Consider the following 26,279-nt stretch of genomic DNA (forward strand, 5'->3'; position numbering starts at 1 on the left):
TATCTGTGTCCCTCTTTCACTCTGTACACTACAGTATCGATACATTGCTAGGGGTTTGAGGATAATAACCCTTCTTCATCCAAAAAAATTTCTCTAGCATTTGCTTACACACACAACCCTCTTATAATGTAAGTTTCTATTTTTAAAAATATTGGTAATATTTAATTCTCTAATATTATCTTAGGTATTGGTTCCATTTAGATTGAAATTTCATGTAGTGAAATAGTGATTAGATGTCATGCAGTCTAATAATGTGCAGTGTAAGTTGGCACCAAATTTGACATACACGGTGTTTAGATAGATTGATAAGTACGACATTTCTTTCGACTTAACATTTGTATTAGAAAATGTGATTAATTTATTTGCTAATGCTTCAGTGAAAAGAAAGGGCATTATTTTAAGTAGGCATATGTTGTTTTAGTTTGAATTGTTATTTGAAATATCCCCCAAATACATGTTTGGTTAATCTTTTTTCATTTTTTTCTCTCTCTGCCCTTTGCCAGCATTACTTAGAGCCTCCAGTGAAACTGAATGAGGCTCTAGAAAGATATGGACTTAAGACTGAAGATTTTTTTGTCTTGAAGCATGGAGAATCAAGATACTTAAATACTGATGAAGAAAACTTTGAATAAATATGAGCACAGGAGCTTTTAATGAAATAAATTTGATATAAATTTCATGATTTATGATTTTTTAAAATCACAAATTCATGATTATGATTTTCTTTTTTACATTGGGAAACTTCTGCAAGTTTCTGTTTTGTGTAATAACTTTACTGATACAATTGTCATTCAGAAAAGAGTTCAGGTATGGATCATTTAAGTAATGAATTGGCTAAAACTGATTTTAAAGACTCATTTCTGTTCTATTCTTACAAGCCTTCTGCAAAGTTAGTTAAGCCTGTCTATATACCTAGATTTTTTTCAGAGGACTGCTCACATAAACGTATTTCTTACATTCATATTAATTGATAAAATTGACTCCCACATGCTCATAGCACTTCTTGTTCTACTAAGAGTAGCTTACACGCCAAATATTAAGTGATATATTTTTTTAAGCTTAAAAACAAAGAGGTGGTTGGGCTAAGTTACCATTTGTAAAGAATTTTTTAAAAGAGGGGAACAGTATGTTTCTACTGCATGTCTACAATCCCCAAATCAAAAGCCCTGACGGAAAGAGTGTGGTTATGAGATCATTTATGAAATTTTCTATTTTTAATCTAAATGTCAGACCTGCTAAGCACAAATATAGCTGCAAGGAAATAATATTTTACAAAGATAAATGCAGATCTTAAATGTTAATATACCATGCACTTTGAATTAAATTTATTCTCTCCATACACTCATTTTTTTTCTGGTTTCTTAGCTCTTACTCTAAATCAGTAAGATTTATATTTTATGTTTTACATTATTCAGATGTCTTATATTTTTATATTAAATTACCCCTTCAGCACGATTCTACTTTTGTTAAGCCAGCGTGAAATACAAATGGTAGAGAGAGAGGAGAATCAGCTGATCTGAGCTTTAGTCCTGTAAGGGCTCTGTAGTCACTTGATTACTCTGAACCATCATAAGTGAAGAGAGCTGATTAGATACATTTGGAGGCCCATTCTATCTGATCCATAGTCTCAGTGATATGAATTTTATTCATAACAAATAATCAAAATAGGTTTTTTACACCAAATGCTACCAGGCAGTGCTGGTAGCACATATATATGCATGCTACATGTTAGCCAGTTAACTTCACCATGGGTTTTTCTGTGTACCCTGGAACAAGTCACCTATGCTCATTGTGCCTGTTTCCTCATGTGCAACGAGAATTTTGACCTACCTCCAAAAAATGTGAATAAAGTGGTTTTTTAAAAATGCACTTTGAAAATATGAGAAAATGATTTTTTTAAAAAATATATCTTTATTGATTTCAGGGAGAGGGAGAGAGAGAGATAGAAACCTCAATGATGAGAGAGTCATTGATCCAGCTGCAGCCCGCAACCTGGGCTGGTGCCCTGACCGGGAATCGAACCCCGATCTCCTGGATCCTAGGTCGATGCTCAATTGCTGAGCCATGCCCGGCTGGGCAAAGTGATTTCTTAAGATATCACTACCTACCTAATACAGATACGTAGATCTGAAAGCTGAAAATAGGCTAATTCTTTTGATAATGTAGTGTTCCTGTTGTATATTTACACATATATCAGGACACTGAACACTGAGGACTAACAACTTTATCTCACTCATTTTATAAAATTGCAGAGCCAAAACAAATGTAAGTGATCTTAATCAAAATTTAGCATTTTAACCTACAAAGATGCAAATCAGTCAAGGGGAATCGTGTATATAATACTTGTATATATAATGTATGTGAATGTATGTGATTAGAGGGGGCACTAAAGCACAAAAAATTTCCCCATAAAATAAAATAGACCTTCAGGAAAAAAACTGAACAAGCATAAACTTTTTCACTTCAAAGGAGCATTTAGCAAGCAGATGCAAATCAGAATGTTAGGATTGTGGTGGATTAGTTTTGAGGCGTTGCCCTAATTCTAGCCAGTGTTGTGGTCACTTCCCTTGCTGTTGCACTCTGAAGGGAAAATGCATCTTACCTCTGCTCTAGGAAGCAAGCCAAGTACATCTTGTTTATTTCTTCTCTGTGACTGGCCTTAACATTATTTTTGTATTCACATGTACCAACTGATGGTCTCTAAGCACTTTAAATTATGTTCTAGTTCTACTTAATTGCCTCATTTTTCTAGGCTGCCTCTCAAGCTTTAATTTTTAATTACCATTCACATTCTTTCTACTTTGATGTTTTATTGCTAAGAAGTACATCAGGCTTCGCCTCTCATTTATTGTTACTGTTTTATTTTTTACTTATCTACATTTTGAAGGATTTATGTGCAAAACTAAAAAAATTTGAAAAATAAGACAAATCTCTTCCCTCTATTCAGTCTAATGTACTTCACAGTACCTTTTAATCTCTTACCCTGTAAGTCAATTTCATTTTCCTCTTTGATTAGCTAGCATCATGATATGTGAGACTTTATTGAAGTTCCCCTTTCTCCTGTGGGAACTTAGGAACACCGATATTCCTCACTGCCCAAGAGGTGGAACCACCAATTAGGAGAAATCGCACCTAGTAAAAGCCAAGGTGTGCCATGACCCACAGAGATAAAAGATCTGCTTCTGTACTTTCTAGATAGTTAAAACTGACTCCCCCTTTTCTCCAGCATTTTGACATTTCAGGTTCAGTGATCTCCAGGATATGTGATTATTTATTCAAACTAATGGAAAAAAAGGAGACAGCTTTAGAATCCAGTGCTGCTAAAGTACACTAAAACCAAAGCCTGGTTTTTATCATTTTTTGGTTTTGAGGGGGGTGTTTTTGCAGAAAAATTTATTGTTCCCATTTGGTCCAGTGCATGGGAGAGGGCTCTAGGATGGTGGTTTCAGGGAGAGGTTCAGGCAGAGGCCAGACACCAGGGTGACGCTGAGGGGCCCTTTGAAGGCCTCTGGGCTCCATAGGCTCCTGGTCTGAGGGTGAGCCTTTGGAAGAGATGCTCACCTAGCCCAGCCTGGGGGCCAGCCAGCCAGTGGAGGTGAGCCAGGTGTTGCCCATCCTCCTGATGAGTGTCACCTCCTCATCCAGAACGTGGCTCTCCAGGAATCACAGAGATGAGGGTCTGTGGGCAGAACCCAGGGCCTGCAGATCCAAAGGGCCTGGTTCAGGTTCTTTCCCATGACTGTGGCTCTTCCATGGCGTCCTGAGCTTCATCCCACTCATCTTGGGGATGCAAAGCCTGGTTTTTAATATGTGCATTTTGAATATATATTTTCAGTGAATAAGGAGGCAGATTTTAAAAATTATGAAGAAATATATCTTTCAGGGAATTAATACTTATGTTTGCATCACTGGTAAATAAAAGTATTATTCTTAGCCATCATCTGTACATTACTACTATAGCCAATTAGGAATTTACATGTTTCCATCTCAATACTGATCCTTTTTCTACTGTAAAAATATTTTTTCCAGGTTTGATTTCTGTATTAGGATAACCGTGAGAACACACATTTTTCTGTTTGAGGATTTGTGACTTCCTGTGGAAATCCATGTATTTACCAATGAAATTTAAAGTACTATTAAAGCTTTGCCTTAAATACATGAGTAGGAAAGTTTCTGCTTGCATTTGATTTACTTAATACTAAGCATGGTGGTGGTTATGAACTTGAATATTTTAAAACCTGGCTGAATTCAAATATATCAATGAACTGTTATAGTAGCTTATGGAGCAAAAATATTAAAGATAATAGCTGATAAATTTTCATATATTGTAATTTTAGTCAAGTAAAATATGGATGAAAATTAATGAATAAAGTAATATCAATTAATAGGAGAAAACATAACCTTGTGAGTTATTTTTTCCTTTTTATTTAAAAAATTATTATAAAATTTATGCCATAGTAAAAATTTCAAACAGTAAAAGGTGTACATAGAAAAGTCATTTCCTAATTCTGCAGTCCCATTCCCAGGAGCTTGGGTATCATTCTAGAAATGTGCTGAACATACATAAGCATAAATATTTTTCATTTAAAAACATCCGTATTTCATGGGTGTTTTTCCACATTAGCACATTCAGACCTGCTTAGTTCTTTAAGGCTAGATAACTGATTTAAGCAATTGCCTATAGGTGGACATTTTGATTGATCCCACTATTTTATACACAGCATCTTTCCATACTGGCACACTGAATGGAAGTGGGTGAGTAGCAGGAAACATCTCTCCAAAAAGTTTACAATTTTCATTGACTAGAATAGACTTTCGAAAGGAGTGTGGCTAGGCTGGCAGCTTAGGATCTCATTGCTACTAAAAGAACAAGGTCATTCCTACAGCAGTTCTGAAACAATCACATACTAATGCTCTCTCAGGTGAGTAACTGCAAATCTCAGCAAACATCAGAAGAGTAGCTTACAATAAAAAGGTCACTGTCACTTTATGCCGAGGAAATAATTTAAGTAGCTTGGCAAACAGCAAAATAAAAAGAAAGAAATGTTTCAGAACAAGCTGTTATATTCATTTGGTATCAATAAAATGATCCAAAATAAACCAGAAGACCATGGTAAGTATAGCTGTGGAAATGATGAAATCTGCTATGTACTGTTTAAATTCAGCAGCTGAAAGAATCCTTTTGTAAAGATGTTTACATGCATTACTTCCAGACTGCATTATTCTTTGGAAAATAAGACCTACCAGTTAGAACTTGGGTATTATTGTTACCTTTTCCTTCACATCCACATCATGGTGATTAACTAACGCTCTCATTTTCTGGGCACATTCTTCTCCATATAATAGGAAAAACAGTGACCCTTTAGTGAAAGAAGGCTGAAGAGCTGAATGGCCTTCCTTTTTGAGGCAGTTATTTATATTCTGAAATAGTGTAAGAACTCGAAGAAGAATCTCCTTTGGCACGTGGCCATCATAAAGGGAAAGGAATGATGAATCCACCTGAAATAGGAAACAATGAGTATTAATATATGAAAACTTTTTTGTGTATATTTTTACATTTTAAAACCTGAATACATTTTAAAAATCTTATAGAACATTAACCCTAAGATTGTATAACATAAATGCAAAATCTTACGTACTCTCACACTGTATACTAATGGGAAAAAGAGGTTTCATGTTTTAGCTGAAAAATACTATTTCCTTAGAATCCTAAAATACAAGACATTTGGAAAAAACACCCATTTCCTTTTTTAACATCCATCATACAGTCTTCATGGAAACTCATTAATTCACCAAACATTTACTGCACACCCCCCCTGCAGGGCACAGGGATGAGCAGATGAATACAACAGGGTCTCTTCCACAGGAGTTGAGGTCATTCTAACTGCACCACCTTTGCTTCCTCAGAACACTTATCTTTTAATTATCTTGTCCGTTTGTTACATATTTTTGTCTCCTCCCTACATTCTAAGCTCCATAAGGACAGGGCAAGCACCATGTTATGCTGTACTCACTGGGATATTAGCCCTCGGCCCAGCGTCTGGAACATACTAGGGACTCGTTTCATACTAGTGCTTCAGCAGATAATAAGATACATGTGAACATAAACAAGTATAAAAGTGTGATGACATAAATGTACCCCAAATTGGGTAGAGAGAAGAATTATTATTTTTGCTAGGGAGACCTTTTCAAAAACAATTTTTGAAAGTAAAATATGTTCATTACAAAAAATTTAGGAAATTCAGAACCAAAGAAAAAACACAATATTGCTTCCTCAGAGATAGTCCCTGTTAACATTTTAAAAGAGATAAATCTATCCAGATCTATGTGTCCAAATCTATATATTTGTATATTTACAAAACAAATATGTAAGCTATTTACTTGGGCACCAAGAAGTCCTTCTGTCATGGCTGGATTTTCAGACAAATTCAACAGTAGTTTTAAAACTTGAACCTGAAATAAAAATAATATTGGTTTATTTCACACTCAGCTGGCAGTGCTATTTAAACCGTATTTTTCCAATTACATTGTTAGGGAGATAGAAAATTGTGAATGTCTTCACTATCCACCCCCACCCACATTCATACCTAACACATGGTAGGCTTAACATGTGTTACATAAGTGATCTTTATTATGATTACTGTTAGGTGAAATATGATCTTTGAAACAAAAAGGGAATCTCTCAAAGCTCAGTTTATTTCTATTTAAAGTATAAAAATTTTAAAACAGTTTGGTTACCAAGACTAAATAAATAACAATATGGCCCTTCTTAGGTTACAATGAATCTTTGAGCTAACCTTTTTTTTTCTTTAATTAAAAAAAAAATTTTTTTTTAAATGTATTTTTATTGATTTCAGAAAGAGGAAGGGAGAGGGGGAGAGAGAGAGAAACATCAATGATGAGAGAGTCATTGATCAGCTGCCTCCTGCACTGGGGATCAAGCCCGCAACCTGGGCATGTGCCCTGACAGGGAATCAAACCACGATCTCCTGGATCGTAGGTTGATGCTCAACTGCTGAACCATGCCAGCAGGGCATGAGCTAATCTTTTTAATGTGAAAAATGTTTTACAGTCATTTAAATAGGCAGTGATATAATCAGCAAACAAACGTTAACATAGCTGAGTAGCTAAAATATCAGCATTCTTATCACTGATAACTGAAAACTTAGTAATAAAAAAATCCAAATAGAATTCCTACTTTAAAAACAAAGGCCAAGTAAAACTATAGTTTCTAGAAGATACTTGAAATTACAGAGTGAGGAGGAAAGAAGGGGTGCTGAAGTCAGGAAACGTGACAAATGTGCTCTCCATTAGACCTGAAAAGGAACCTGGATGTTTATTTGACAAAACTTTCTTTGATTACAAAGGCGTTATGTATTTACTAGAGAATATTAATTAAAAAGATTAAAAAGCATGAAAAGGAAATTCATCCATATTTCCATGACCAGAAATGATCACTATTAAGGTCTGGTATTTTCTCCCTGATCTTTATGTATCTATCCTATATACTCATATATTCTTTTGAACATGTACATACTGATTTGTTAGTTGAGGAGAATATATAACTTTAATTTTATTTTTTTAATCAACATCAAAAAATTTTTTCCCTGTGGAAAACCACTGCATGAAATATTGATATTAAACTTTATTTTCCTTAAAATTTTTTAATAAAAGGAATAAATGATCATGATAAATTTCAAACAGTGCAGGAGGAAACAAGGTAAAAACAAAAGCAACCATCCTATCTGTCCAGTGCACTCCCCCAGTGAAAACCACGGGCAGCAATTTCTTGTATGTGTGGAAAGCATGCTTTTCAAACAGATATCCTTTATAAAAGTTCAGCCTCTTAGAAGAGTAAAGACCACTTTTGACGTTTCTTTATTGCACTCCCTGTAGTTACTGTCAGATCTGGTCTGGCCTGACTGGCTGTCAGCAACACCGAGAATAAGTGTTTGGAATAAAACACTTGTCTCCAATATCAATGAAGTTTTGATTAAGAAAACAGGTACAAGAGTTCTGAAATAGGATGGCCCCAAACCTACGAAATAAACAAAATCTAAAAGGCCCACTAGTGGTCAATGAGGGCAGGTTTACAACCAGGAAATAGTAACTACAATAGCAATCTAGTATCCTCAACTAAAATTCTACATTGCTATGTTCCTAAAAGAGAGTTAAACATGAAAAAAATAACAAGTTAGAGTGCAATTACAGATTATGTAGTTTGGTTTGAAACCACATTAAGTCTCATCACATGTGCCACCTTGTGGTGACTGGGACATTTCTTTTAAGCCATTAATTTTCTTTGCCCTCACTGTAGATGTAGCAAACAGTTTACTTACATTAATCTTCCAATATTTGTATTTAGTTATCAATCAGTGTTGCACCCAAAAGGTAGTACAGTAAGATCACTTACTAAAAATAAGATTTAGAAAAAGTCATTTTGGTGGTTATTTACTAAGAAAATATCTAAAACGAATACATTTTCCCACTTACAAATGGATTACTATCCAAAAGTTAATTTGCAAGTTGGAACTTTACATTTTTTTTTTATAGAGAAACAATGTTATAATTGGTGGTTAGATTCCCAGACAGACCAAAAAAGCAAATTTTCTATTCCAGAAATAATGTACTAGGCAATGTAATGGAAAAACAGAAATAGAACATACTATTGTGGTATGAGTCACCTTTTTTTTTTTTTTTTAATAATCCTCACCAAGGACACCTTTTATTGATTTAGAGAGAAGGGAACAAGGGAGGGAAGGGTAAGGAGAGGAGAGAAAGAAACATCGATGTGTGAGAGAAATATCTACCTGTTGCCTCACATACACGCCCCAATTAGGGATAGAACCCGCAACCTAGTTATGTGCCCTAACTGGGAATTGAACCCACAACCCTTTTGTGTAGGGGATGATGTTCCAACCAACTAAGCCACACTGGCCAGAGCATGAGTCACCCTTTAAAAAGTCATAAAACACAGACCAAGTCTCAGACAGATGTCTACAGCCCCAAGGCCAGACTTGCCTGGCTCTGAACTCAGCATTCCTTTGGGGTTTTGGGTAAGGCAGCTGCAGAGAAAGGCAGAGGAGAGATTTTCCTACAGCCACAAGGCCATGGGGGAGAGGGAACAGAGTTTCTATGGAGCCCCCAAGGGCTGGAAGTTATACGTGGGTCTCCTGGAGAGAGATGGTGATGGGTGCATGCATTCTGGAAATTGCCTATGGATGGAGCAATATTGTTAAAATATTACTAATATGATTATTACATTTAATTTTGAATGCCTTTGGGTACATCCAAATAAGTCTGGATACTGAAAATATGAAAAGGTAATATAAAAACATCTCAGAACAATTTTTAAAAGGACTATAATGAGGCTCTACTATAATCACAATTTGATAACTTCAGAAACCAACTGCAGTGACATTGAATATTTGGAGTTTGGCTTCACATTTAGTTCTAAAATGCTTGTGCATTTTGCTCGGCCAGGTGGCTCGGTTGGTTGAGTGCAGTCCTGTATACCAAGAGGGTTGCGGGTTTGATTTTTGGTCAGGGCACATACCTAGGTTTCAGGTTTGATCCCCAGTTGGGGAAGCAACAGATCAATGTTCTCTTGCACATCGATGTTTTGCTTTCTCCCTCTTTCCCCCTCCCTTCCCCCCCCCCCCCCCCCCCCCCCGTCTCTCTCAAGACAATGAAAATATCCTCAGGTGAGGATTAAAAAATAAATGAAAAATAAAAACAAAATAAAATGCTTGTGCATTTTTCTGTCAACTGTGCCAGAAAACAGAGGCCAATATAGTAAAACACTGATGGATGAACCCAACTAATCAACAACTTTATAATTAATCTACCTTCTGTTTTTATGCTATTTCTTGAATAATGGCACTTGATAAGAATGCACACTAATATGAGGGGTTGCTCAAGTAACTTTCATAGGGTGTCTCTTGAGATGCTACTTAATTCAGTTTAATCTATTGCCTTCTGTGTCTAGATAACAGGTCAAAGTGAAGCACTGAGATGTCCATTACTAAAATCTAAAAGTAGTTGTAAAAAGATTTTTCAACTAATAACAGCTGAATCAAAAAAATGCTTTGTTAACCCTAAGGTAAGCAAAAATTCAATTAACCAGCACTATCATTCAAAGATGCCTTTTAATCACAATGTTCCTATATCTTATTGGGGGGGAGGGGAAGCTAGCTAGAAAAGGTAAACAGATGTGTAGAAAACCAAATAAATACCAATCTATTGATAAGTGAAATATATTTTTTCACAAGTTAATTTTGAAATTCAATATTAGGGGATAAAAATAATTTACTTTCTTGGACTCATGTACGAGTTTTTAATAAACTTTAAACATTCTCTCTTTTTTGAGGGACTTGGAAATTCAATGCCAATCTTATAAGCTTGATGCAATAGCTCTTCATACTTCAAGTAATAATCGCTTCCTTCGTACCTTAGTGCTTCCATTTCCTGTAAGCAACACTTGGAACAGGTCTGTAATGTAATTGCTAAACATGTGCTGATGGTCATTGGTAACTGTCATGTTTGTTAACAATCTCAGTCCCGCCAGCTGCACAGGGGAGTTCAGGGGGCCAGAGAAGACATCCTCACAGACTTGATCGATGTATACCTGGAGGCGGAGGGAAAAAAATGAGCATCTTAGAATCTCCAAAATTTTTCTATTGAACACTAACTTTTCTGCACAGTGGGACAGGATGACTGTTTGAGGATGAGACTGACTCCTCAGAAAAGAAGACACTTCTTTCCAACTCTCAAGAGTTTGGCAACTTTTTTAAAAAGCTGCCTTTGTTAATGCCAGGCACTATGCTGAGCATTTTACAAATATACCTCACTTAATCTGTAAAATTCTAATGAGGTGGGTATTATTATGAACATTTTACAGAAAAGGACTTTAAAGTCTTCAAGGAGTTTGCATCCCTTTCCCAGTATAAGCCAGCCGGTGTGGGAGCAACGTCCAATTCCAGAGGCCATGTTCTCAACACCAGTGGCCTCTCACTTATTGGGGACCTCCCAACTCAGTCTACTTTCTGAGTCAATTGGTCTGAGCACACCCGAATTAAGCAGGAACATGTGTGAAGCCACTTTGTACTGTGGTTAAGTACCTTAACAGTAGGGTCTAAGAGGTACATCAAGTTAGAAGAAAAATAGGTGGGGGCAGGGGAGTAAAACAGAATTTTTCTTTAGAGTTAATCCTATCAAAAATGAGCAGAAGCAAAACTACATTTGGCCCAAGGTTCATAAATATCTAAGGGTACGTATATGAACTACTCCTTCACAATACTGTTAACCACCACTGGCAAAAAGTAATGCAATGTGGCAGTACTCCTATTTCACACATAATAGAACTAAACCCAATGTGATGGAAAGTTTTTTGAACTTTATTTTCTATGTCTGGCCATGATCTTTCCACCATGGAAAAATTATATCTCGCAGATAACTGGTATTCACCCAACTAAATCTCAACCCCACCAAAAGTTTTAAGTGGTAAGAAAAATTCCTAATATAAAATGTCAAGAAATTATAAATTGTACCATAAGCCAGTATTAACATTTAAAAAATATCTACATGTATCCATGTTACCATAGAAACTAAAGCAATGGTAGTAAAGCAAAGAGAGATTACATTTTTAATATGGTTTCAAGATCTAAATGATGTCTATAAGTCAACTAGCTCTCTTGGGTGACAATTTTATTACACATCCATCCTTTAAAAAACAACATGGCATTTACTTAGCTCTTTAAAAGTCATATTTTTGTAAGATACTGATGTCTCTCAAAGCATTTCCTAAAATGTGTTGGGCTTTTACATCCCTACTATCTCTGAACCTTTTTCCATTTCAGTTCTAGCAACAAGATTACCAAATGGGTCAGCTCAGTTATTCCTGGACCTGTGCCCACCTTACCTTGTTCCTTTCTCTTGGAATTCCCTCCTCCCCAATTCTACCTGTAGAAAACTTAGACCTTAAGAGCCAGGTGGCACTCCACCTTTTACAGAAACTTTTTGATGTGATCTCCCCTTTCTATGTACTCAATGATGTTTTTAGTTATATTTTTCCTTAAAGTACTTCATCATGTTCTGCCTTGATTACAACCATTTATGAATTTACCTTATCCCGCCTCCTAGCTTTCTTAAAAAAGATGTTAATCATGTTCATTTCTTAACTTTGTACCACAGATCAGGAGCTGAATAAACGTTAACATAATTTCCTAATTTGTTGTATCTTTCTGCTGATGTAATCTGACTCTGGCCTGGTTCCTTTACTACTTGGATTAAACTTAATCCCCAAGCTCAAAAGGTCACTGCACTTCCTGCTGGCTGGTTCAGATCCCTTCCTCCTCTGCCTTATTCTACCCATTAAAAAATGGGCAGAGGACCTGAATAGACATTCCTCCAAAGGAGACATACAAATGATCAACAGTTCATGGAAAGATACTCAACATCACTAGTCATCAGGGAAATGCAAATCAAAGCCACAATGAGACAGATATCACCTCATACCTGTCAGAATGGCTATTATTATTAAATCAACAAGCAACAAGTATTGGCGAGGATGTGGAGAAAAATGAACCCTGTGCACTGTTGATGGGAATGTAAATTGGTGCAGCCACTATAGAAAATAGTATGGAGATTCTTCAAAAAATTACAAAATAGAACTATCAGATGATGCAGCAATTCTACTTCTGGGTATTTACCTGAAGGAAACAAAATCACTATCTGGAAGAGATAGCTGTACTGCCAAGCTCACTGGAGCATTATTCACAATAACCAAGACAAAGAAACAACCTAAGTGTCTGTCGACAAATGGATAAAGATGTGATATACATAGTGGAATACTATTCAGTTACTAAAGAGAAGGAAATCCTGCCATCTGCAACAATATGGATAGACCTAGGGCACATTATATGAAGTGAAATAAGTCAAACAGAGAAAGACAAATGCAGAATGGTCTCACTTATATACAGAATTTAAAAAAGCATATCTCATAGAAACAGAGTAGCAGGGTGGTTGCCAGGGGCTGGGCGCAGGGGAAACGGGGGAGATGTTGGTCAAAGGGTACAAACTTCCAGTTATAAGATGAATAAATTCTGGGACCTAATGTACTGCAGGGTGACATAGTTAATAATACTGTAGTGTATACTTGAAAGTTGCTAAAAGAGTACATTTTAAATGTTCTCACCACAGGGAAAAAGAAGGTAATTATGTGAGATGATGGAGGTGTTAGCTAACACTATGGTGGTAATCATTTTGCAATATCACTCTGTACACCTTAAACTCACACAGTGTTATATCAATTATTTCTCAATAAAGCTGGGGGAAAAGAGTAATTCTTGGCCATAAAGTGATAAATGATAGTCTACTAAAATTTCATTTCTGACCTTTTGGTTATTTTCTCTTTCATTTATGGATAACCTTACACATTTGTGATTTCAGATAGCTTACCTTTATTTTGATTTGATTTTCAACATTCACACTCAGGTTACTCAGTGCATTTAAAGCCTTCTCTTTAATACTGTGGTTGGGATCTTTGATTTTGCTTCCAACAATTGGAATACCACCCAACTCACAAATAGTGACCTAAGAGGAAAAAAACCAGGATCATAAATTCAATATATAGCCCCCTACATTGACTTCTTTGCATCTACAAACAAATAAAAAAATTAATGACTCTTTGGAAATATTTTTCCTATATACAATCCATAACTCCTATTTTAAAAAATTTACCATCCATATTATTACAGGTAAAGAAAATCAACTGAAAATAAAATTAAGATGTAATTATTTAAACTATAGAATGGCAATGTACAAAGATTTGCACAGTAACTATAATGATCTCAAAGCTATTTACAAACAAAATTATTTTACTTTGAAATAAGTTACATCACTTTCTATACAGGCAAATTCATGAAAGTATTATGATTTAGAATACTAAAGCAGTGTTTTGTTAAAATGTATCCTTTGGAATACTATCCCTCAAGATGTTAATGGATGTTCCATTTTAAAAAGGGGAGGTTTTATGGTTAAGCAAGTGTGAGAAACTTTGGGTATAACAAGAGTAAACATATTTCTTTATTGTGATGCATTAATGTTCATGTGTGTTGGGACGCTCCAAGAGGGGAGTACTGAATATAGTACAGCTGAATCCTAAACAACACAGGTTTGAAATGCACAAGTCCACTTATATATGGATTTTTTTCAATAAATTCTATAAATGTATTTTCTTTTCCTTACTGTTTTCTTTTCTGTAGCTTACCTTATTCTAAGAATATAGTACACAATACATGTAACAAACTATGTGTTAATCAACTGTTTATGTTATCAGTAAGGCTTCTGGCCAACACTAGGCTATTAGTAGTTAAGTTTTGGGGGTGTCAAAAGTTATTTGCAGATTTTCAACTGCACGGAGGTTGGTATGCCTAACCCCCATATTGTTCAAGAGTCAACTGTATTTCTATGAACTGGGTCATTTTTCAGTGGGGAGGGGATGGAAGGAATACCTATTAACATCTTGCAGAATGGGAATTCCACAGTTTGAAAAATGGTTCTCAAATTTTCAAAGGAAAAATAACTTGGGAATTTCTTACAAGGGATTGCAACACTAAGATACAATGTGCCTTTGGCCATGACATTGAAAGACACACCTGCTTCAGTTGTTACAAGAAACATAGGCTGAAAATGACTACTGTCATTTTTATCAAAAGCCCAATAACCTTACTGTATTGTTAAGGGTGGGCATAGCATTGAGAGGGGGAAAAAACTTCCCTCTGTAATTCCAGGTTCAGGTTCTTCCCAAGGACTTGTGGTTAACTAGAAAACAGCCTTTTCCCCCCCTCCCCTACTGTACTGCTAAAGCAGATCAAGGCATTATAATTAACGATGAAGGCACTAACTCCCATTACCCAAGAAAGTACTTATTTACCAGCGGCTATTGACCCACTTGAGTATAGTTTGTTTCAGAGGGATGTAAAACTATGGCATCAGAAGTACCCCAATACAGGCATGCTAATAAATTAGTTATTCTCTGTTGCTTTTGTTTGCCTGGCACCCCTCCTTCCACTGGGGCAGACATGGCACCTCCTCTATCCCATACAGCCCCTGGTGGGACTGCTGGCCACCTGTGTTCATACCCATCCCTGCTGTATGGCTGTAGGATGCTCATGTGTGCCAGGCATTGCTAATCATGGTGCCTTGTCCCAGCGACTGATCCAAAGGGTTGGCACTTGATCCTAGCACAGCAACTCCACTTTCTGGATTACGAGCTACAGGGATGAAGGCTTCCGAGGCCAGTGGCTTTATTTCCATACCCATGAAGAAAACCTCTTTGTGGCCAGAGACACAAAACCAATACACAAAAAGAAGCAGGGGTTAGCAAAGACAGAAGATAGAGAGCTCTGATAACACTTTCCGTAGCCGTGACTAGTATTCACTTGTGCCTGAAACCAGTGCTATTCTTGGATGTCCAAGTTAACTGAGCTCAGTATTTTCCCATTCTGGTTTAAAATAATTTAAGTTGGGTTCTGTTACTTGCAATTGAAAGAATGTAATTAATACAAAAATATTCTTTATATTTCATTATAAATCTCTAGAACTTTACATGAAACCTTGCCATACTGGAGAAAACTGGACTGAAATAAAGTATAAATTCAAATTAATTTTGCATTCATGGCACTGTTAACAAGGGGCATTCGCTGAAAATAATAACAAAAACTTTTTACTTTTTCTCCATGGGAGTGGGGGTGGGGCAGAGATGAAAGTTTTCAAATTAAGCTCTTTAGTCTTGGTGTCAAGTCTCTACTTGTACAACCTGTTTACACTGGTTAGTAGCTGTCAGAGTGATCCAGGGACCACCTGCACCAGAACCATCCTCACAAGAGTTATTACAGTGTATAGCATGTACTTTAATGTTAGATGCTTTCATTGTTCTACTGCTGAATTTTAAATAATTAAAAAGGCCTTGCAATGCTGAACGTTAATTAGATACACTTATTACGAATGTGATTACTTGTAACCAACTTAATAGGGATCTAGAAACCTATTAACAAGCATATCACTATTAGGCTGTGCTTTTCAGAAGAAAACAAACCTTATGCTATTGGTGAAAGTAGTCAATTGTATAGATAAGGAAATTGAGGCTCTAGGCCAGGGGTGGGGAATGTCAGGCCCTTGGTCCATATATGGCCATGAAATCTCTTGGTCTGGCCCTGCCAAGGCAACTGCAGGTGGGACTCAAAATTCAATAAATCTAGGAGCTTTTTTCAATTTTTAAGTTGATAATTTTGTATGGCCCGAGAATGATGTTATAAATATCCTGCTCTAGGCAGTTAACTCATCAGGGTCACAATCATTGCTGGTGTGTAAGAATGGCGGGAGCTGGTTTGCAAAGGCTATGGCACTTACCTGGTTAGTGGAAAAAGCTGCATTGTTACCTAGGGTGACCAAAGCTCTTTCAATAATTACAGGATCCTCAGTTAACTCAAGGAGATAAAGGAGTTTCTGAAGTTGTTCAGCATTTAGGACATCATCATATGAACCATTGGTTAAGTCTTCTGCATAAGAAAAAAATTATTTAAAGTTCACCTAAAATCAATATGAGATTTAAAAAATTTTAAAAACAGTATTGAATGCTCTGATGCCGGGCACAGTGTTAAGCACTTTATGTGCTTTATCTCATTTAATTCTTAAGTAACCCTGGGAAGAAGATACTATTGTAATTCTCAATTTGCAGATGGGAAACTGAGGCTTACGGACATTAAGAAATTAGTCAGCTGGCATTTTCTTTTAGTAAGACACTGCATGCAAATTACATACACCCCCTAACACCAACTGCATTTTCTGTTTGTTTTTAAAAATTTTTTAATCCTCACCCGAGGATATGTTTTTATTGATTTTTGTTGTGTTGTTGTTAATTCTCATCCAAAGATATTTTTTCCATTGATTTTTAGAGAATGGAAGGGAGGGGTGGGAGGGAGGAAGACAGAGAGAGAGAAAAGCATCGATGTGAGAGAGAGACATTGACTGGTTGTCTTCCTTCCACACATGCCCTGACCAAGGTGCTATTGAACCTGCAACCCAGGTATGTGCCCCTGACTGGGACTCAAACCCAAGACCCTTTGGTGTGAGGGCCAACACTCTAACCACTGAGTCACACGGGCTAGGGAAGCTTTTATTGATTTATTTTATTTTATTTTTTATTTTGAGAGAAAGAGGAAGGGAGCGAGAGGGAAACATTAATGTAAGCAAAACACTGATTGGTTGCCTCATAAACATGTCCCAACCGGGAATCGAACCTGCAACCTTTTCATGTTCGGGAGGATGCTCCAACTAAGCCACCCAGCCAGGGCTTTCTGTTTCTTTTAAAAACCAGGCACACCTATCCAAAGAAACTTGCCTATAAGAACGTGATTTGCATTAAGCAGACCTTTTCTGATCACAATTTCAAGAGCACCTCTGGCAGGAGAAAAAGTTATGGGAGTAACCCAATAGTGTTTCTGGTATGGCATTTTAGTTTGGTTTATATGAACAAGGAATTGATGATTGGGATGCTAGATAGATAACAGTTCTGTCCTGCTCCAGCGATGACAAAAGAAAAGCTGCTATTCTGAGTAAATGCTAGAATAGTCAAATGCTGGATCTGCTCAGTGACTTTTAGAATTATAGTTCTAACCTTTAAAAAAACCCTCTTTGCAGAAATCACAGGAAAAACAAAAACCATTTTTATAACACCATTATTGTGTTATAAATATAGAACATAATTTCTTAAAAGTGAAACTATGTAGGTCAGACAACGCATGTGTCCACAACACACTATGAGGGTGGGGGAAAAGGAGAAGGTTACACAAAATAGGTACCGTGGCACCTCGGTTTTCAAAGGCAATCCGTTCCGGAAGACCATTTGGGTTATGAAACGTTTGAAAACCGAGGGATCCTCAGCCGACAGCTGGGCCTCAGGATCTTGCCTTCAGCGGAAGCCATGTGGCATGTTCAACTTCCAGGCGTGTTGGAAAGCGGAAGCATTTGCTCTGAAATGTTTGTCAATGGAGAAGTTCAAAAACCAAGGTACCACTGTAATATATGATGGCACATCTGTACTTTTTCTTTCTTTTTAAAAATACTTTTATTGATTTTCTAGAGAAAGAGAGGAGGGGAGGGGAGGAGAGAGATAAACACTGATGTGAGAGTGGAACATCCATTGGCTGCCTCCTGCAGGCCCCCTATGGGGAATTGAGCCTGCAGCCAGGCATGTGCCCTTGATCGGAATTGAGCCAGCAACCTTTCCGTGCACAGAACGATACCCAACTGAATCACACCAGCCAGGGCTGTACTTTTTCTTTTAAAAATAGGTACCAAATTATTATAGGTGGTTATCTTTGTGTGTTGGAATTAAAAATGACTCTTACTTTCCAGCCCATGCTGAGTACTGATTTTTAAAAAATAATAAACATACATTACTGCTGTAAACAATAAACATGCATTACTGCTGTAATTAAAAGAATTAAGTAGCCCTGGCTGGATGACTCAATTGGCTGGAGTGGCATCCCATACACCAAAAGGTTGCGGGTTCTATTTCTGGTCGGGGTGCTTATGGGAGGCAACTGACCAATGTTTCTCTCTCACATTGATGTTCTCTCTCTCTCTCCCTTCCTCTCTCTAAAATCAATAAACATATTCTCAGGTGAGGATTAAAAAAATAATAAATAATTAAGTATACTACTTAAAGAAGAATCACAAAAACTATGAGGGAAGGGGAAAAGAATAGATTATGGGAACCAATAAGTGATATGATGTCCTGAAGAAGCCAAAGAAGAAATCAACTGTTAGGAAAATCTCAAAGCTAAAAAGCTAGCAGATTCTCACTCCCAAGTCTTATCATCAGGATCTCTGGGCAGGCTCTGCTTTTAGTCCTGAATCCACTCATTTACACCTTATAAAACAAGGTTTCACCCAAAGAATACCTGAAAAGATAAGTGAAAGAATGACAAATTAGAATGGAAAGAATTCCAATTTTACACTCAAGGAAACTGAGGCCACTTAAGGATTTGCCTAAGTCACACAGGAGTTAGCAGCGGAGACCAGAGAAATGAAAATACGAAGCTGCAACCAAGTCACTTAACTTCTTTTCGGGTCTCAGTTTTCTCATTTGTAAAATGAAAGAGTTGGTCTAAGACTGTAACTGGTCCCAAAGGTTTCTATGCAACTTGGAAGTTGTGTGATTTTAAACACATATATATGGCAGAAATATAATACATTTAACTCAGCCATACTTCGAAGACATTTTAAAATCCTATTACTTCCTTATATATTTCCATACAAAGCCATTAAAAAGTTTTATACATATATAAATTAGTTATACATGGCTAAATAAAATTCTACAGGGAAAAGTGTTAAATCAGAATTTTCACTTGAAGAGAAGAGGTGCAACATGGTAGTTCAGAGTAAGCCAATGCAAAGGTGCTAGACTGTCTAGTTCTAATCTCAGCTAAGCTATTTACCAGATGAGAGACTTAACCTCTCTAAGCCTGTTTCTTCATTTATTAAATAGGAGTTAATAGCGCCTGCCTCAAAGCATTTTTGTGCCTCAAATACTGTGAAGCACAAAGGAATATTTTAGTTATTATTTTTATTAATAGGACCCATAGCTGGTTAATAACAAAACTGGCTCTAGAATCTAGATCTTTTCACTCCTAGTCCACCCCCCATACACAACCATTCCTCTTAATCTATTAAAATGATTAATATTTAATCATTTACATTTTGTAAATATATCCTAAATTCTCTGCTTGAATTTTTAATAAAAACCATATGTTACTTTTTCAGTAAAGAAATAAACCTAAAACTCTAAACCCTTTAGAGGATAGTGGTCACCAAATACCCAGCTTTTCCACTCATGAATTTTTGAACAGCTAATACAAAGGTGAGGCAAACGTGTCCTAGTTCTGCAATTAGCTTTGTGCGTTAAGAATGTGAAAGAAGTTTGGGCTCTGAGGTTCATCATTGCCTTGGGTAAACTGAGGAGATACTACAATTCTCAAAGGAAATGAAAAGTAACTACCAAATAATAACATTATAGCAAGGTAAATTTTAAGATAACTATCATGGCACAGACTCATTCCAACCAGGAACATAATATGCTTTCCTGTTTCTATAGTCTTATGTCCTTCATTTAAAATTATCCTCATAAAAAATAAAATAATCTTCATATAGGCTTCTTGCTAGCTAGTTTTTAAAGTTTTTATTGCTATCATAAATGAAATCTTTTCAATTAAAACTTACCAGTTTAAATTTTTAATTGAAAAGATTTCACTTATGATAACAATAAATAAAAAGCTACTGATTTGGGTGTATTTATCTTGCATTCAAATTACTTTATTAAACTATTATTGCTTCTAAAAGTTACTCAGTTGATTCTCTTGGATTTTTCTAAATAAATCATTATGTCATTCATAATAATTTTGTCCCCTTTCTAATATTTATGCATGTTTTTCTTGTTTTATCAAGCTATGACTCCAGGACAATGTTGAATAGTAGTTGTGACAGCAGGCACCCTTCTCTTGCCCTTGAATTTAGTAAAGATGCTAGTGTTTCACCATTATATACAATGTTTGATTTTGGTTTTTGATGGGTGCTCTTCATCAACTTAAGAACATTTTCTTCTATTTATTCCTAACTTGCTGCAATTTTTTTAAATCAGAAATAATTTTAAAATGCTATATAATTATGAGGTCATTATATTTTTGCTTTTACTCTATATTAATGCAATAAATTACATTAATATATTTTCCAATATAAATCTTCCTTACATATCCATCAGGCCTTGGTATATTACTTTAATCCCATGATGGATATTATTTGCTAATATTTTATTTAAGATTTTTATTCATAATTGAGACAGATTTATAGTCTTTTAAATCTATTCTTGTCAGGTTTTGGTATCAGGGTTGTTGAACTGCGACTGTTTCTATCTTTTTCAATGATCTCAAACCATCTTAACAGTATAGGAATTTAAAGAGGAATTTAAATTTCTTAAACTTTAAGAAAAAGATCACCTGGTTCTGGTTCAAGATGGTGATATAGAAGATAATGAACTCACCTCCTCCTACAGACACACAGAATCTACAGCTACACAGCGCACAATTCCTTCTGAAAGAAATCCAAAAACTGAGTGGCTCCTACACATTGGGCAAATGAGACAAAACCTTGCCATAAACCTCACCCTTGCTGCAGTGTCACACAACTGGGAGGGAAATCATACTTCCAGATTCTCTCAGAGGAGTGAAGGGTTTGGATGCCACACCCTGTGCCTTAATTTTTAAGACTTCCACCTGAGAGATGGGTCCCCAAAACATCTAACTTTGAAAGAATGGGGCTAGTATCCACAAGACCCATAAGGCTATGGCACATTAAGAGACAGTTATTAAAAGGCTCTGATAACACCCGGGGGCCCAGCAGAGGCAGTAGACTGAAATCAGTTTTTCCCCCAGAAAGAGGCCTATTTGCTTATCTTAGTAGCTGTGGCCTAAGGAGCTGGCTTCAATTTTAACATATAAATGAAGTAAAGATGCTAGTGTTTCACCATTAAATATAATGTTTGATTTTGGTTTTTGACGGGTGCTCTTCATTAACTTAAGAACATTTTCTTCTATTTATTCCTAACTTGCTGCAATTTTTTAAAATCAGAAATGATAATTTAAAAATGCTATATAGTATACATTAGTAGAAGGGAGGAAATAAAGACTAGAGCAGAAATAAAGGAAATGGAAACTAAGAAAGGGGGAAACTCTTCCAAACTCATTGAGGCCAGAATTACCCTGATATCAAAACCATACAAGGATGCCACGAGAGAAGAAAACCTACAGGCCAATATTCCTGATGAACACAGATGTGAAAATCTCAAAAAGATAGAGACAAACTGAATTCAACATGATCATATAACATGATCAGCTGAAACTTATTCCAGGGCAACATGATCAACTGAAACTTATTCCAGGGATGCAAGGATGGTTCAACATCTGCAAATCAGTCAATGTGATACATCACTTCAACAAAATAAAGGATAAATATAATATGACCATCTCATCTCAATAGATGCAGAAATGGCATTTGACAAAATTCAACATCCACTTATGATAAAAACTCTCAACAAAACAAGTATAGACAGAATGTCCCCCAACATAATAAAGACCATATATGACAAGCCCATAGCTAATATCATACTGAATGGTGAAAGGCTGAAAGGTTTGCCTCTAAGATCAGCAACAAGATAAGGATGTCCACTCTTGCTACTTTTGTTTAACAGAGTATTAGAAGTCCTAGCCAGAGAAATTAGGAAAGGAAAATAAAAGGCATCCAAAATGGAAAAGAAGTAAAACTGTCACTATTTGCAGATGACATAATATGATATATAGAAAAGCCTAAAGACTCCAGATATAAATGCATACATGCATGATCAATTAATTCATGACAAATGAGCCAAAAATATACAATGGGGAAAGGACAGTCTCTTCAATAAGTGGTGGTAGGAAAATTGAACAGCTACATGGAAAAGAATTAAAACTGGACTACTATCTTATACCATACACAAAAATCAATTCAAAATGGACTAAAGATTTGAAAGTAAGACCTGAAACCATAAAACTCCTAGAAGAAAACATAGGCAGTAAGCTTCTTGACATAGGTCTTGTCATGATTTTTGGACTTGACATTAAAAGCAAAAGCACTGAAGTAAAAATGGACAAGTGGGACTATATAAAAGTACAAAGTTTCTGCACAGCAAAGGAAACCATCAACAAAATGAAAAGGAAACCTATGGAATGGGAGAAAATGTTTGCAAATCATGTATCTCATAAGGGGTTAACATCCAAAACATATAAAGAACTTATGCAACTCAATTGCTGAAAAAAACAAAACAATCTGATTAAAAAATGGGCAGTGGATACAAAAAAAAATTATATATATATACACATATATATATAGTTAATCCTCACCCGAGGATATTTTTTCCACTGATTTTTAGAGTGGAAAGGGGAGAGGGGAAGGAAAGGGGAGGAAGGGAGAGAGAGAAAGAGAGACATCAATGTGAGAGAGACACATTGATTGGCTGCCTCCCATACTCGCCTCAACCCAGGGCTGGGATAGAACCTGCAACCCAGGTACATGCCCTTGACCTGGAATCGAACCTGTGACCCTTCCCTGTGTGGGCCTACACTCTAAACACTGAGCCACACCGGCCAGGGCTGAATATTTTTCTAAAGACATAAACATGGCCAACAGGTCCATCAGGGAAATGCAAATCAAAATCACAATGAGCTACTACCTCACACTTGTTAGAGCGTCTACCACAAAGGTGAGAAAGAACGAGTGTGGGTGAGGTAGAGAAAAGGGAACCATTGTGCACTACTGGTGGGAATGTACTGAGGATCCTCAAATAATTAATTATAGAACTACCATATAATCCAGCAATTCTACTTCTGGGTGTTGTCTAAAGAAAACAAAATCACTATTTTGAAGATACCTGCACCTCCATATTCATTATTTACAATATATGGAAACTACCTAAATGTCTATTGACAGATGGTTAAAGAAAAAGCTGTGTGTATATGTGTGTATGTGTATATATATGAAATATTCAGCCATAAAAAAGGAAATCTCACTGTATGTAACAATGTGGATGGATCTCGAGGGCATTATGCTAAATAAAAGAATCCAGACAAAGGAGGACAAACTGTATCTCACTTATATGTAGAATCTAAAAACAAACAAACTCAGATACAGAGACTAGACTGGTGGTTGTCAGAGGTGGTGGCAGTGGGAGGCTATGGTGGAGGCTCCATGAAGAAAATGGGTAAAGGTGGTTAAAAGGTACAAATAAGTCCTGGGACTGTAATTAATGTACAGCCTGGTAACTATAGTTAACAGTACTCTATTATATACTTGAAAATTGCTAAGAGAATAAGTCTTAAAAGTTCTCATCCCAAGAAAAAAATATTTGTAACTATGTATGGTGATAGGTGTCAATAAACTTATTGTGGTGATCATTTTGCAATGTATACATATATCAGATCATTATGTTTCGCACCTAAAACTAAAGAATGTTATATGTTAATTTTACCTCAATTAGAAAAAAAGATCACTCTCTAAAATCTAAGAATGATGCTGACAAAATGGGTATTTCTCAATCTTCTTCAAAGATAAACGTGTAGCTTCAGGAAGAAGGTACTGTGAGCAACTTATTTTGTAAGCTTCCTGACCTAAGGTAATGGTGATTTTGGGACATGCTAAAATTAAGTTTAAAAGTAAGACTGTCATTCTTCATCAGTATAAGGGACAAGGTATATGAGTCCAGGCCACCAGGCTAATTACTTATACAGAAACATCTCTGACACAAAGACAACATATTAGACTTTGTAAGTAAGTATAAATGCAAAAAAAATTTTTTTAAATTGATTTCAGAGAGAGGAAGGAGAGGGGGAGAGAGACAGAAACATCAATGATGAGAGTCATTGATCAGCTGCTTCCTGCATGACCCCACTGGGGATTGAGCCCAAAACCTGGGCATGTGCCCTGACTGGTTCATAAGTTGATGCTCAACCACTGAGCTATGCCGGCTGGACTAAATAAAAATCTTTAAAAAAAAAGAAAAAAGATTTTTCCCTTGTGCATAAAGGGAAAGAGACCTTCCCCTACCACCCCATTTCTTACAGCAAACTTGTAATTACTTTATCTGTCTCTTTGACATAAATATACACCTTTTCAAAAGCTAAGCAAGCCTCTTGCCACTTTACAACCCAACAAACTCTTTCTTAGGGGCTTATGTGTTTAAAACATAAACATTAAAAAAAAAGTAAAAAAATAAAAGAAAATGTAAACATCAAGGAACATCAGATGGAGCTGATCTCCTTGTCTCTGAGTTTAGGTTTGGCACCTGGCTCCATATTGTAACCACCTGCTTATCATAAAGGTACTGAGAAGTCTTATTTTCCCTCTGGATAAATAGCCACCCCAACTACCAGTGCACTTAGGATGAACTACCGGGAGGTGGGCTTCCCTGCACTTCCCTGTAGCAAACGCTGCTGTCAAGTCCTCCTAAGAACAGGTTGTTTATCTTGAGAACATGTAGGTAATATGAAATAGTTTACATCTGCCTGGGTGCGTAAAGAGGTGAGAACTCTTTGTCTTTGTAATCCTCTCAGCAGATTGCCTGTGATAGGTGTAGCAACCTGGTTGAACAGTCGTTCTATAATAAAGCTACTTAGTTCTTCTCTCCATTTGTAGAGAGGAGGTTTCTGGTTGGCAGGCGATTTTAATTGTTTCCCTAACAGCTTCCACGGTCTGAAATACCCCTCCAGAACATTCAGCAAATTGTTAGCATTCTGAACGCACCTATCAACTTCTGAACAGAAACCTAATCCTGTACTTGCCCGCCAGGAGGGTGTCCCCCATGCAGACAACTTCCATTTTGAAAAAGCTGTATCTGCATCTATCTCCGGCATCCCTCTGCAACTCTGTATATATATGGGCCACGGTGACCTCTAGGTACCCCCCCTCTCCGAGGCTGGGCTGTGTCCAGGCAGAACTGCCCCACTGGCGCACTTTCCCCCAGGGTTCCTGCCCGCAGAATTTCACCTACTGCTGCAGGCCGCGCAACACGGTCCACGGTCGGGGGAATCCCTCCGTAACACAAAGGCCGGAAGCAAGCTTTAACGTGACAGGCGACCAGCATGCTTTCGAGAAATCGAATCTTCAACTGTGACGCCGGACTCAGAAAGCTTGGGCAATTTTTCATCCCAGGATTTGAACAAAGTGGAGGCAGGGAAGCGGCTCAGAACGCTACCCCAATCAAGTGGGCGACCCGCCGTCTGCACAGGGGCCTCCTCCCTCCTCCGGCTCCGCCGCCTCTCTCACTCCGAGCGCCCGAAAGCCATGAGCGCCTGGGGCATCGTCAACGTCCCTCCCAGGCCCCGCCCACCTGCCGGTATCCCCGGCCTCACCTGCAGAGCGGGAGGGGCGCAGCCGAAGCCCCCGGCCGCCTCGCCGCTGGCTCCGCGTCAGCCTGTAAAGGCAGTAGCAGGCGCCGGCCCCGAGGACCAGGCCGGCCGCCACCCAGCCCACGTCCCGGGCGCCGCCCATGCTGCCGCTGGGGCCCGGCGCGGGGGGCTCTGGGCGCCGGCGCGGGGGTCTGCGAAGCAAGCGGGCCCCGAAGCCACCCGAGCTGGGCCCGAACCGCGGGAGGAGAAAGGAAATGGGAGTCTGAGCTCCGCCTCTCGGAA

General features: G+C 37.3%; 2 protein-coding genes across 7 annotated transcripts in view; one reads left to right on the forward strand and one right to left on the reverse strand.

Moving 5' to 3' along the window:
* Nucleotides 1-4,385, forward strand: part of NAPEPLD (N-acyl phosphatidylethanolamine phospholipase D) — a 52,807-nt gene extending 48,422 nt beyond the window's left edge. For all 6 annotated transcript variants that reach the window (XM_081147165.1, XM_081147167.1, XM_081147169.1 and 3 more), the window contains one exon: nucleotides 504-4,385. In XM_081147165.1, the coding sequence (XP_081003291.1) occupies nucleotides 504-632 (129 nt within the window). In that variant the 3' untranslated portion in view covers nucleotides 633-4,385. The remainder of the gene's footprint in view (nucleotides 1-503) is intronic.
* ARMC10 (armadillo repeat containing 10) lies at nucleotides 4,378-26,267 on the reverse strand. The gene is made up of 6 exons (XM_081147177.1): nucleotides 26,001-26,267; nucleotides 16,414-16,562; nucleotides 13,459-13,593; nucleotides 10,451-10,627; nucleotides 6,382-6,453; nucleotides 4,378-5,499 (listed from the first exon to the last, which is right to left on the reverse strand). Exons 1-6 carry the CDS (start codon nucleotides 26,137-26,139, stop codon nucleotides 5,248-5,250), a joined length of 924 nt encoding a protein of 307 aa, XP_081003303.1. The 5' UTR covers nucleotides 26,140-26,267; the 3' UTR covers nucleotides 4,378-5,247.
* Nucleotides 26,268-26,279: the final 12 nt, after the last annotated feature.

The sequence above is a fragment of the Miniopterus schreibersii genome (assembly GCF_964146895.1).
Source record: "Miniopterus schreibersii genome assembly, chromosome: 9".
Taxonomy (NCBI): domain Eukaryota; kingdom Metazoa; phylum Chordata; class Mammalia; order Chiroptera; family Miniopteridae; genus Miniopterus; species Miniopterus schreibersii.

Bases quoted from the DNA above. Each gene is read 5' to 3' on its own strand.
- ARMC10 (XM_081147177.1), bottom strand. From the start codon at position 26,139: ATGGGCGGCGCCCGGGACGTGGGCTGGGTGGCGGCCGGCCTGGTCCTC. The intron at 10,628-13,458 runs GTAAGCTATCTG...CTCCGCCTCCAG, and splicing joins AAAATCAAATCAAAATAAAG to GTATACATCGATCAAGTCTG. The intron at 6,454-10,450 runs GTACGAAGGAAG...TTTTTATTTCAG, and splicing joins CAGGAAATGGAAGCACTAAG to GTTCAAGTTTTAAAACTACT.